The 13489-nt window shown below is 47.4% G+C and overlaps 1 protein-coding gene across 1 annotated transcript in view; it reads left to right on the forward strand.

Annotated features, from left to right (window-relative positions):
- Positions 1-761: 761 nt before the first annotated feature.
- LOC308164703 (ras-related protein Rab-19-like) overlaps positions 762-13489 on the forward strand; it is a gene marked incomplete at both ends in the record, with an annotated part of 38342 nt that continues 25614 nt past the window's right edge. Inside the window, one exon of the mRNA XM_080550769.1 lies at positions 762-1208. Within this exon, the coding sequence (XP_080406895.1) occupies positions 762-1208 (447 nt within the window). The remainder of the gene's footprint in view (positions 1209-13489) is intronic.

The raw sequence follows: 13489 nt of genomic DNA on the forward strand, positions 1-13489 counted from the left end.
GAGGGAGAGACACACACACACACACACACACACACAAAAGCCTATTATGAGGGTGTGAGAACAGGTGGATGGAGAGAGAGAAGGAACACATTCACCAACTGACTGACTCTGGAACAGAGGAACCCCAGCTTGTCTTTATCTAGTGGATGTGTGTGTTTGTGTGTGTGTGTGTGTGTGTGTGTGTGTGTGTGTGTGAGCCACCTCTCTGAGCCTGTATGTGTGTGAGGGACAGACTATTATTGGACGCTCACGGTCGTTGTGGGAGATGAGGTGGTGGCGCTAACACTACCTGAGGAGGAACTGAAAGGGAATGCTGGTCTACTGGAGGACTGAGCCTGGTCTGTTCTCACCTGGCGCCTACGTCGGGGGAGGGAGAGAAGAAGAAGAACACAGAGCCTGACTAACAACAGCAGCAGCAGCAGGTGTGTGTGTGTGTGTGTCCTGTCCTGTTCTGTGCTCTGGGCTAGTTATAACTGTCCTATAACTGAGGTAATAGCTGTGTAATAGACCTTAGAAGCTGTGGGAGGCTCTAGAAGACTGAGGCTACTGGCAGGTTGTGGAGAGGCTGCTGTCTTTGGCTTGGGAGAGCTTCTGGATCCATACAGGTGTAGAAGAGACCCTGCTATCTGATATAGCCTAGCATCTTGTACTGGACCACCATCTTGTACTGGACCACCATCTTGTACTGGACCACCATATTATAAAGCGAAAGTAGGTCAGTAAAGCACCGTAGCCTGGCATCTGGCCCAGTTCTCCTTAAGATGCAGCCCAACGGAACAGCACCAGAACCAGGATCCGGGGCAGGAGTAGGGTCTGGAGCAGGAGAAGAGCCCGGAGAAGGACCAGGGTCCAGGGAAGAACCAGGACCAAGACCAGGACCAGGGTGTGGAGCAGGGGCAGGAGTAGGGTCTGGACTAGTGGTAGAACCAGAACCAGGACCAAGACCAGGACCAGGAGTAGGGTCCGGAGCAGGGGCAGGGACCGGGACCAGGGCAGAATCAGGACCAAGACCAGGATCACGGGTGGCGGTGGAGCAGGACGACACGTTTGACTTCCTGTTCAAGATCATCCTGATCGGCGACTCCAACGTGGGGAAGACCTGCGTGGTCCAGAGCTTCAAATCGGGCGTGTTCCCGGAGCGGCAGCAGAACACCATCGGGGTGGACTTCACCGTCCGCACCCTGGACATCGAGGGGAAGAAGGTCAAGGTCAGTACTGCAACTAGCCCAACCCTAGCCCAACACCTACAACCCTAACCCTGCTAACGCTAACCCTGCTAACCCTAAACCTGCTAACCCTAACCCTGCCAACCCTAGCCCAACACCTGTGACTGTTTACACTGCAGGTCACTTATAATAACTTCCTCCATCGCAACTGTTAGCGGAGTGTCCTAGTGGGGTTAAGAATTAAGAATACACTATTAAGAATACACTATTTCGCATCATTTTAATTCAATTAAAATAAACCTGTATATAGCACCTAGAACAGTCGTGCCTTTTTTACCTACTAAAAGAGCCACCTCTTTACAATGCTCAAACTGCTATGTACACACAACGATCACTAGTTGACCGCTTGTAAATTAGCCTGCATCCTACACAGAAAAACGGCTAAATAGCTTTATACTAGCTTATCCTGAAAATGTAAGGATACCGGGTGGTAGAACGCACATATCTAGGAAAAGTCATGAAAGGAGGGTTCTGAAATTTGATCGAGTGCAAAGATATAACACTTTTCTTTACTCAAAGGCTGTTCTAGTGTTAAAAGAGAATGTTGATGTGTTCTAGGTATCCTTCTGTATGATGTAGGACGGTTGTGTCCCTGTGGCTGTGATGCCTATCTGTGTTTAGACGTTGTATTGTCTGAGAGGACGAAGGCATCGCAGGCCTTTCTCACAGACGAACCAGTCGGACCAGCGCCTCGCGTCAGGGACCGGTCCGGCTGGTTCCTCTGCCTCTATTGTCATTATTTATCAACATTTCTCTCTCTCTTCCTGACTGGAAAACACCAGGACATGTTTTGCAAAGTCATCAGTGATAGGGACGTCATAGAAGGGGCCTCCCTCTCTCTCTCTCCTCTCTCTCTCTCTCCTTCTCTCTCTCTCCCTCCCTCCCTCCTTCTCTCTCTCTCTCCCTCCCTCCCTCTTTCTCTCTCTCCTTCTCTCCCTCCCTCTCTCTTTCTCTCTCTCCTTCTCTCTCTCCCTCCCTCCCTCTCTCCCTCCCTCTCTCTTTCTCTCTCCTTCTCTCTCCCTCCCTCCCTCCCCCCCCTCCCCCCAGTCAGAGAGCCCTCAGCCTAGCCAGGGAGCAGACAGGATGGTGCTCCAGTGGAGAGCCTGTGCTGTCTGGCTCCAGGCCACTACACACTCAGAGGAGGGACAAGGGTGGTTATTGAAGTGAGCTTGAACCGCCCTGGTATTTAGGGAGGTTAGATTACTCTCGCCAGAGGTGTGAGACACACACACACACACACACACACACACACACACATACACACACACACACACAGACACACACACACACACACACACACACACACACACACACACACACACTCAGACAGATAACCACACGATATACACACACACATACACACCTACACAGTAAACACACACACACACACACACACACAGTAAACACAGACACATACACACACACACCCACATGATACACACCCATACACACCTACACAGTAAACAAACACACACACACACACACACACACACACACACACAGGACACACCCACACCTGCCAACTGTATTGTTCCAAAACACCTCCAATACTTGAGACCAGTATCTATGCTCCACTTCCCTATTCCCCCAGGCACCCCCCTGACCGTTGAACCAGGAAGTACACAGACAGACATTCTGAATGTACGTCACCAGGCTTTGGCTGAGGCCTTGTTGCCTTGTCATAATTCCTTCCTACACCAAAACCACGCAGCGTAACTATGGAAACAAGATGCAGTGCTGAAATATTATTACGTCACTTTGAGACCGCCCCCCCCACCCCCACCCCAAAGAAAAGGGAGTCTCCTTTTCAAGGGTGCCCTGATTACAAAACGTACACACTATTGTTTACACACATTACTATTGTTTACACACATCACTTGTTTACACACATCACTTGTTAACAGGATTTTAAAGCAACCGGACCACTGGGTCAAAACCAACATGGTGGTCTGGTCAGGCTGTGAGCAGAGGCAGCAACATGGCCGCTCTCCTTCAGTAGAAAGACGTCTCTTCTGTCCTGAGGACACTGTACATGACAACCCCCCCCCCCCCCCCCTTCCCTCCCTCCCTCCCTCTTCCCCCCAGGCAGTTAAAAGAAAGAGATAGTGTTGTTGTCCCCCCCTCCCTCCCTCCCCCTCTCTTCTCACGAGGTGTACCGTTGAAATAGAGAACTGAATGATCTCTTCTTCTGTGGACATGTAGCTTCATGGCCGTTGGGTCAGACTGTAACCAGCGTTAAAAAGCACTGCGACTGCTGATGGCACTGGTTCTACTGACGGTGACTGATGTAGAGTTGATTCCCTTACTTCACACAGACATAGGTATGTACTTATTGATTTTTGATTGATTGATTGATTGAAAACTTTATTAGAAGATTTGCAGGAGTAGGTACATGAAAGTACATATTACATGCAAGGTCAACTAACAGGATAAAAACCCAAGAAAGCCACTGGCTTATTTCAATTGGGGTCCTTGATTCTCAATTATTTAGACTTATTTAGACTCAATAGACTTATTGTCAGGCGCTTTGGATAAAATGACAACCACCGCTCCCTCCTCCCCCCTCCCCCCTCTCTACTCTTCCCTCCCTCCTCCCTCTCTACTCTTCCCTCCCTCCCCCCAGGAAGTTAAGAGAAAGAGATAGTGTTGTTGTCCCCCCCCCTCCCTCCCCCCCTCTCTTCTCACCGAGGTGTGTCACTGAAATAGAGAACTGAATGATCTCTTCTTCTGTGGAAATGTAGCGCGCGGTGCAGAGAAGCAGGTCAACCCTGAGGCCAGGCATGCAACATAGCCTACAGTACAGGGGAGGCTGGGGGGGGGGGGGGGGGGGGGGGGGGGTAGAAATCGGAGGACGGTGCTCATTGTAATGCATGGAATGGAATGAGGAAGGGTGTCAAACACGTGTGGAATGGTATCAAACACACACATGTTTGATACCTTTCCTCATTCTGTTCCATGCATTACAATGAGCCCACACAGCGTCTCCCTTGAGGTAGCTAACATGATCTAGGCTTCGTTCACATGGCAGGTCTTGATGCTCAATTCCGATTTTTTTACACAGATCCGATTTTTTAGTTTGGCAGTTCACATTACTTTTAAAATGTGACCTATATTTGACCTACATTGACTCCCGTGTGAACATTCCACGGCCCTGAACAGACCCGCATGTGCAGAAGGACAATAACAATGACATCAGGATGTCACACGCAGCGCACTGTTTACGGAAAAAACCATGGATAACATGATAACATTACAACCGGTTTCATTTTCAAGTTTTTGTGCAGCGGAAGTGCAATGAATGAGCAAGTGGTCAAAAGAAGAAGGATGAGGAAAAAGAGAGCCAAATGCTTAGCAATGCGTCTAGAGTGCAGGGTTGCCAGATGGGGCGGGTTACCGCCGAATGGGCTACTGGATTTAGCGGTTATAGACTGGTTAGGCTGTAAATTGTCAATCCCATCTGGCAACCCTGCTAGAGTGACGTAAAAGTTGCAAAAACATGCAGCTAAAATTCATGGAACATTTGGACAATAAGAGACACAACGGAGCTGTGGTCGCATGGTCTAATTACAGGGCAATATGCGCGGGGCAAAAATAATCTATTGCCTCTAAAATCACCACGAACAAAACGGCTGAGGTACGGGTAAACAGGGCTCATGTTGGTGTCAAAGGTAAAAGTTGGTTTTCTTTAACTCAGCTGATGCATTACCTTGCTGTTGGTTGTTTACCGAATGCTCCATCTGACTGTCACACTGTGATTTTACTTGGGTAAACAGTTAATGAGTAACGTTAGTTTTGTGCGTGTACTCTCATGTAGGCCTACTTCGTATTGATGAGCTGATGATCTTTCATTGTGTGTGTGTGTGTGTGTGTGTGACTGTCAGTCACAAGTTTATATTCTACGGATGTTGTTCAGTGCTGTATGCGCGTTCCCGGTTCCATGTGTACTCTACTCTTGTGTACTTCATATTCGATGAGCTGATTATCTCTTGTGTACTTCATATTCGATGAGCTGATGATCTTTCTGTGTGTGTGTGTGTGTGTGTGTGTGTGTGTGTGTGTGTGTGCGTGTGTGTGTGTGTGTGTGTGTGTGTGTGTGTGTGTGTGTGTGTCAGTGTCTTGGGCGTATCTGTCAGTCACATGTATGCGCGTTCCGCATGTTCTGCTACAGCTGTAGGATATCTTGGTATTTGATCACCTTCTATATAAAATCACCTGCTCGGCTTTAATGACTTAAACGCTATAAAAATAAAATAAAAAGTGTTGCCACCCTCTAGTTTTTGGTGAAATGACGTCTTTGTTTTGAGCGTCAGTGCGTGTTTCATGCGTTGCGTGCGAAAACTGACCACCCCACCACTAATGTGAAAAATCCTGGAGGAAACACTGACACCTGTTTCTACTTAACAACCCTGACCTAACACACCTGATTCTACTAAACAACCCTAACACACCTGATTCTACTAAACAACCCTTAACTAACACACCTGATTCTACTAAACAACCCTAAACTAACACACCTGATTCTACTAAACAACCCTTAACTAACACACCTGATTCTACTAAACAACCCTTAACTAACACATCTGATTCTACTAAACAACCCTGACCTAACACACCTGATTCTACTAAACAACCCTAACCTAACACACCTGATTCTACTAAACAACCCTGACCTAACACACCTGATTCTACTAAACAACCCTAACCTAACACACCTGATTCTACTAAACAACCCTTAACTAACACATCTGATTCTACTAAACAACCCTGACCTAACACACCTGATTCTACTAAACAACCCTAACCTAACACACCTGATTCTACTAAACAACCCTTAACTAACACACCTGATTCTACTAAACAACCCTAACACACCTGATTCTACTAAACAACCCTAACACACCTGATTCTACTAATCAACCCTTAACTAACACACCTGATTCTACTAAACAACCCTGACCTAACACACCTGATTCTACTAAACAACCCTAACACACCTGATTCTACTAAACAACCCTTAACTAACACACCTGATTCTACTAAACAACCCTGACCTAACACACCTGATTCTACTAAACAACCCTGACCTAACACACCTGATTCTACTAAACAACCCTTAACTAACACACCTGATTCTACTAAACAACCCTTAACTAACACACCTGATTCTACTAAACAACCCTTAACTAACACACCCGATTCTACTAAACAACCCTTAACTAACACACCTGTTGTGTTGCATCTCTACAGGGCCGGCCCAAGGCATAAACGGCCTAAGCAGTTTTCAAAAAAAAAAAAAAAAGGGGGGGGGGGACGAACGACTGATGTTGGATGGTCCATTGAGCCCATCTTAATGCAAGGATAATAGTTAATGTCATTTTGGAATCAATGTCTTTGTTTTTATAGGGTCTCTGATTTGCCTTGCCTTATCCTTGCATTAAGATGAACTCAATTCAACTGAGTGATTTGTTGATGACATTTTTGTCACTCTTTTTAGCAAATTCTATCCACATGAAGTATTTCTGTGTTTCAATTTGAATCCATTTTCAAAAATGTAAAAAAACGTCGTCATTATGGGGTATTGTGTGTGGATTGATGCCAATTTTTTATGCCCCCCCTTGTCGATTAAACACCCGGCTATCGAAAACACCCGTCAATCGAAAACTCCAACCCCCCGACAAAACGTGTGTGTGGGGGAGGCCACATTAAAAATCTCGCTTAGGGTCACAAAAGTCGTAGGGCTGGCCCTGCATCTCTATTTGTCCTTAGCTTCTGCCAATGAAACCTCGTCCACTCCAGCGATAGCAGAGATAACGGCCTGCACAAGAAGAAAACATCAACCTTGTTTAACCTAAGAAAAGGGGGATCTTCACAAAAACTGACGTTGAATTCCACTTAGTTCAGGACGTGGTGCCTGTAGGCCTGACTTACCTCAGGTAAGAGGACATCGAGGACCAAGCGGACGGGGTCAGACACGTGAGCCAGATCGGGGGTGGTATGTGGAGCACTCTTAAGTTATAGATATTCAGCAGGTAGCTATACACCTGGTCCAGCTGCTCCTCATCCTCCAGGTAGGTGTCCACCAGGTGTCCCTTAAGGCGGGTGACCTTGAGGAAAGACTTCAGCCATCTGGATGGCTGCTCGCCGCTGATGACAGCTTGGGGGGGGGGGGGGGGGGACTTGGACTTTATACTTGGTTGGCTGGGAAGCACACACAGTAGATATCCTGACAGATTGTGAGTGCGCAAAGAAAACATCCACTCGTGCTCTTCCCTATGACCACTGTATAAATGTGCTCAAACTAGAATCTAATAATTCTATAATAATATATATCAACTTCAGTTACACATCATCCTTACTCACCAAGAGGTGCTTGTCCACTTTGCCTTGCTTGATGAAGTGCACCAGCTTCTTGTTGGCTCGGGTGCGGGCTTCCTCCTCTTGATCTTCCTCCTCCTCTTCCTCCTCTTGATCTTCCTCCTCCTGGAAGGTAAGGGAGGTGAGGTGGTCCTCTTGAAGACTCAGCTCGATGGACAGGTCTGAGGACTGGGACGCACCTAGATCATGTTTACAGTGCTGTCATCATGTATGCGGCATCTATCGGGACATGTTTTGACACGTTCTCGCTTCTCTGCCACTGGAGACTTTAGGTAAAGATGCGCGTTGGCAAAGAACCACAGCGCCCTCTAGCGTCCAGTCTACAACCACGCCAGATTTGTATCCTACTATTCAATTAAGATACACGTATCCAGGGGGGTATTCCATTAACGTCGCTAAAGGAAGGTCTAGGTTTATTTTGATAAGTCTCACGAGACTTATTATAAAATACAGGCTTATTTTGAAAAGCCTCGCGAGACTTGTAAAAAATAAACCTGGATTTTCCTTTAGCGACGTTGATAGAATACCCCCCTGGTGCTTCGTCGGCCAGTCAAACTGCGCAGCATTAAAGCTTTGCCCAGGTGATTGCTGTCGTTGTTACACCTTCTAGGAATGAAGAGGATTAAAAACAACCAGTGGCCTCTCTGGATTCTCCATAATGGACAGATCATTGTAAAAACAAGCAGTTATTTGCATGCTAGTGAATTTGCATTTGCATAATTTCTCGCTGCTAGAATTGCACTTTGTATTAAAAGGTCTGCAGCTTGATGAGAGGAATGGCCGTTAGATTGTGCTTAAGGTAATTGGCAGATTGGGAATTCTATAAAACGTTAAGTAAGCTAGTGTAGTAGTGGTGGTGTGTGCCTCTATTGGCCAGGGAACATTTAACATAGTTCACTCAAATTCTGCTCACTCTCTTACACTTGTGTAATGGGATGTAACAATACAACTTGAAAATACAGCAATAATTAAGTTTATTTGTGTATAAAAAAAATAAGAAAAAGAAAAGCAAGTTTGAAATGTACAACAAAGAGAAAACAAAAACACATCCACCATGAACCAACATTCATTTATATATATATATTTTTTACTGTTTTACTATAATATTCTGATTGCCTCTGTTTCACAGTGCTGTGGCTTTTCTCTTGGTGCGATCACTTCCTGTGACCCCAGAGAGGAACGTTATTTGGCCGCCATTAGGCTACTATAATACTAACCATGTATTGATATAAGACACCTTTACTTCAAGCACACATTTCACCAGTAGGCTAAGACATTTGAACCCATGCCAACATGGGCATATGTGTGCACTGTAGACCGCAGTGCTAGACCACTGGACCACCCCAGGCCATGGTGCTAGACCACTGGACCACCCCAGGCCACAGAAATGACAGTTTTGCTGAAAATGTTATTGTTGTGGGCAGTCTCATACAAATGGTGTAAGCAATGGAGAACTAAAACAAGACAACTGTGAAATGTTACAACAAATAACCAATTTTATTATCATTTATGAAAATGATAAACTGTACAGTATGTCTCCCAATCAATGTTCGTTCAGACAATACAACCAAAGGCGTAAAAATACTGACGTTCTCATAATGTAATTATAGATATAGCTAAATTAGACTGTAGACTGCTATGGAGGTATATTGAAACCAATATATAGATTATATATATAGATTCTATATACAACCTGATTGGATTAAATACGATTCTGTTGTGATTGTGTTGACATTGTTGTGATTGCAAAATAAATCTTGGTTATGTAATATGTAAAGAACATGATGACACGAATGCCTATTATGATGATATGCAAAAGGGACAATCTGTGTCTATGAATCTTGAACAATCACCGGTTGAATATGCTAATATAGGAACAGTGCCTAAAACCCCACTTCAAAAGGTTGTTATTCAAAGGCAGCATCCAAAGCCTACTAACACATTGCACAGTAAAAGAGAACATGATCAAATGTCAACAATGAATAATCAGTCAACAATGGATAATCTTATCAATCAAGACACCATGTCCAATGTAGAGCAAAAACATGACATCGCTGATATCCTTCTTACTCAGCAGAAACTTGCTTTACTTCCTGTGAGGGAAATGAATACATTTGATGGAGACCCAATGAATTTCCTACCCTTTATGCGTGCTTTTGAACATTGTAGGACAAGACAAGTAGCAATCCAGACAGGCTTTATTTCCTGGAACAGTACACCACTGGACAGTCACGAGACTTGGTGCGTAGCTGCATGCATATGCAACCAGACAGAGGCTATGCTGAAGCTAAGAAGCTACTTGAAAAGAACTTTGGAAATGAAGCCGCTGAAGCACACCTCATCGCGATGGAATAAGGTCGCGATCCGCCGCGGTCCTAGTGTTAAAACTGAAGCTCACTACTTCACACAACCTGCTCGGCCCCTCCCTCCCTGTGGAACCAACATTGATGAGGAGGAGGAGGATGATGATGAAACACTCCTAATCATCCAGACTCAGAGTGAGCAAGGCGCCCGCTGCCTCCATCGCCGCTGCTCCGTAGACCGTGGTCAAATGGTCTTGGTAGTTCTGGGGGGTGTAGGTGAGAGGGTCTTGGCAGTTCTGGGGGAGGAGGGTGACAGGGGCGGGGCCAGCGGACATGATGGGGGGAGGGGTGTTGAGGCGGAGGCAACGCAACACCTACAGGCAACAAGGGAGAAATGGTAAAATGGTAAATGGACTGACTTATATAGCGGCCTTATTCCATAACAAACCTACTTCCTGTTGACGCACGCCACGCCGTCTTGCGGAGCCGCCGCGGCGGCTACATTTAAATCATGGCGGAGGCGGAGAAAACGTCTCGACCGAAATCGTCACATTAAAAGCTATTACCCTCAGCAGGGTAAGTTATACGAGTTTAACGTTGGCTGTACCCATGCCATACGTTGCGTTTTGAAGTGAGGATCATTCGTTTCACTGGCACAGCTGTAGGCCTAAGTTAGTTCTTCTCGTTTATCTAATAGATTCTCCCTCTTAATGACCTATTGTATTTTTAGCTTGCTATTCGCATTCTATGCCTTCAGCACCGGAGTATGCTCATAGTCACTTGTATTAGTAAGGAGATGCACTTGTGAGTTCTGGCGAAGCGTCAGCTAAATGACTGTAATGTAATGCGATAGCCAGTGAGTGTTTGCTCGCATTCATGAATTCAATATTGCATTACAAGTGTATTTAGCTAGCTTGCTAACGTCAGTGGTAGAGCAGAGGTGATAAGCTAAAGGCTAGCTAGTGGTAGCCTACCAACCTACCCGTGAGTTAGAGTGAGGCACTGACTGTAGCCTAGCCTATTGTTTACATTTAAATGTTTTACATTTTTGGCATTTAGCAGACGCCTTATTCCAAAGCGACTTACTATTGTATGGAGTGAGAGGACACATTGCATTGTTTTGGAGCATATCTGTTATATAAAAACATTAGTGTCTTGTCTGTAGCCTATATTGCACTTTGGGTTACTGACCTTTACATTAAGCAAAGTTATTACCTAAAACAATGCATGTATTGAGCTAGAGTTCAACTACTTTATTGAAACAATCTACCGCCATAGTCCATGGCCTGTTGTTAAACCTATTTGATGTAGCAAAGCCTTTTTTATTTATATTATTTATAATGTTTTTGTTGTGAAGGCCCACAGTTTAGTGCCAGTTTAGTTTCCCCAAACCAGCCCTATTTTTGCCCCTAGTATTTCCTTTGTTATTTTCTATACAATTATATACGTTTCGTGAAGTATATGTATTATTCTTGTAATGTTTTATGCATATGTTTGATGACGTAGTATCCGGGGTGTGTCTATGACCCGGATGCTACGTTCGGTGGTGGTATATAAGAGACGGAAGGGCGGAGTCAGTCAGAGTGTGTGTAGAGAAGCCGAACGAGAGAGAACTAGAACGAGAGAAGCAACGAAGCCGATCTAAGATGGCGGATTCAGCAGCGAGCACACCGTGCAGCAACTGAAGACGCCAGGAAAAGCGTTTCTTGAGTGAGCCACTGTAGCCTGTTGGTTGTGTTCCCGTTGGACCGTCTTGCCAGCGGCCGGCTGTTCACCGTGGGACCAAGCGGGACGCCAGCTGGACATTAATCGTCGTCTCCACGAGCAAACACAGACTCCAGCGGAGCTTCAACGCGGACCACTTCGTCGACGCACATGCCAGTCAACCAGGCCTCGACGCGCACCACGCCACTGGACTATAGGCCTGTTCAGGCCAGAGACTGTCAGTGAGTGATTGAGAGTGTGTGTGGCCGGCCGGGTGGGAATGTATATATGGGGATGTATACAACCGTCGTGTAATAAATGTGTTGTTCATCTGTAATACCGTGTGTTAGTTGTTTGTAGCTTCAATGCTAATGCTAGTTGTTTGTAGCGCTAATGCTAATGCTAGTTGTTTGTAGCGCTAATGCTAATGCTAGTTGTTTGAAGGCTAATGCTAATGCTAGTTCCCTTGCTAATGCTAACGACCTTAACTGCTAGTCTAACGGTTTGCTGTCGCCCCCTGCCTGTATCCTCTTATACTGCCTATTTAGCTCCCTTAGTTAGATAACCAGCCCTTTCCTAAAAGTATACAGTCCTTTTCAGCTACTCCCTGGTTACAATTGGTCCTTCGAGCCGGATTGGTAGTGTAGTGATAGCATGGCTGAGCGCAGCCAACCAGACCAGACAGTTACCCCCCCTTCTCCGCCCCCTGAGCCAGAGCCACGACCACAGAGAGTCCCGCGGTTGCCTCCGAGGTTACAGGAGTATGAGCTTGAGCTTGAAAGCTCACTGAGTGGTAGCGAGGAGCGCACTCCACGGGATACAGTGGTCGGAGAGGCCGAGGTGTCCGCCGGCGAGCAGGTGGCTAGCACTGAGACAGCCCTCAAAGAGCACCAGCCTGAGGATGAGATGGCAGAACCGCAGGGTTTTGCCGTGGAAACGGAAGAACAGGAAGGAGAGGCCCGGTCCGACAGCGCCTGCGGGCGGAAGAGGGAGGGCCTCAGCCTTAACGATCTGCCTCCCAGTACGGCGCGCTCGAGACCTAGCTCCTGCCGCTCAGTGGCTTCCTACCGGTCCAGGGCTTCCGTGGGCAGTTCTGCCTCTGGGGCGGATAGCCTGCACTCCAGAGGGAGTGGTGCCGCGCTGTCCGAATATATGCGCCAACAGGCCGAGATGGCGTTAGAGCGGGAGCGCCAACAGGCCGAGACGGCGTTAGAGCGGGAACGACTCCAGTTCGAGCGTGAACGCCTCCAGCGCCAGGAGGCGCTAGAACGCGAACGCCTCCAGATGAACGGAGCGGAACGCGCGGCGGAGAGACAGCGCCAGGAGGCGCTAGAACGTGAATGCCTCCAGCGCCAGGAGGCGCTAGAACGGGAACGCTTCCAGATGGAGCGCGACCGCCTCCAGACGGAGAGGCAGATGAACGGAGCGGAACGTGCGGCGGAGAGACAGCGCCAGGAGGCGTTAGAGAGGGAACGCATCCAGTACGAGCGCGAGCGCCTCCAGATGGAGGGGGCGGAACGCGCGGCGGAGAGGCAGATGGCGAGAGAGCAACTGCACGCAGAGAAGATGGAGGAAATGATGCAGACCATGCGCGACGTGTGCATCAGCAGAACTCCGTCGGCCTGTAGCTCCAGAGCATCATCCGCACGGCCCTCTCGAGTGCCATCTCCTGAACCCCCCGCCGATGGCTCCATGACCCCCGCCAGGACTGTCCAACTACAGGCCCAGCTGACCGCCTGGAAGGAAGAGGACCAGGGACCCGACCGCTACGCGGCCCAGAGGGAGCCAGCGTCGCTGCCCGGGAGGGGAGCCATCCCCCAAGAGCGTAGCACACCCCTAGGTCCTCCAGTGCACCAAAATGCATGCAGGCCGGACACCCAG

Source organism: Nansenia antarctica (assembly GCF_963989245.1).
Source record: "Nansenia antarctica genome assembly, contig: SUPER_8_unloc_2, whole genome shotgun sequence".
Lineage (NCBI taxonomy): Eukaryota > Metazoa > Chordata > Actinopteri > Argentiniformes > Microstomatidae > Nansenia > Nansenia antarctica.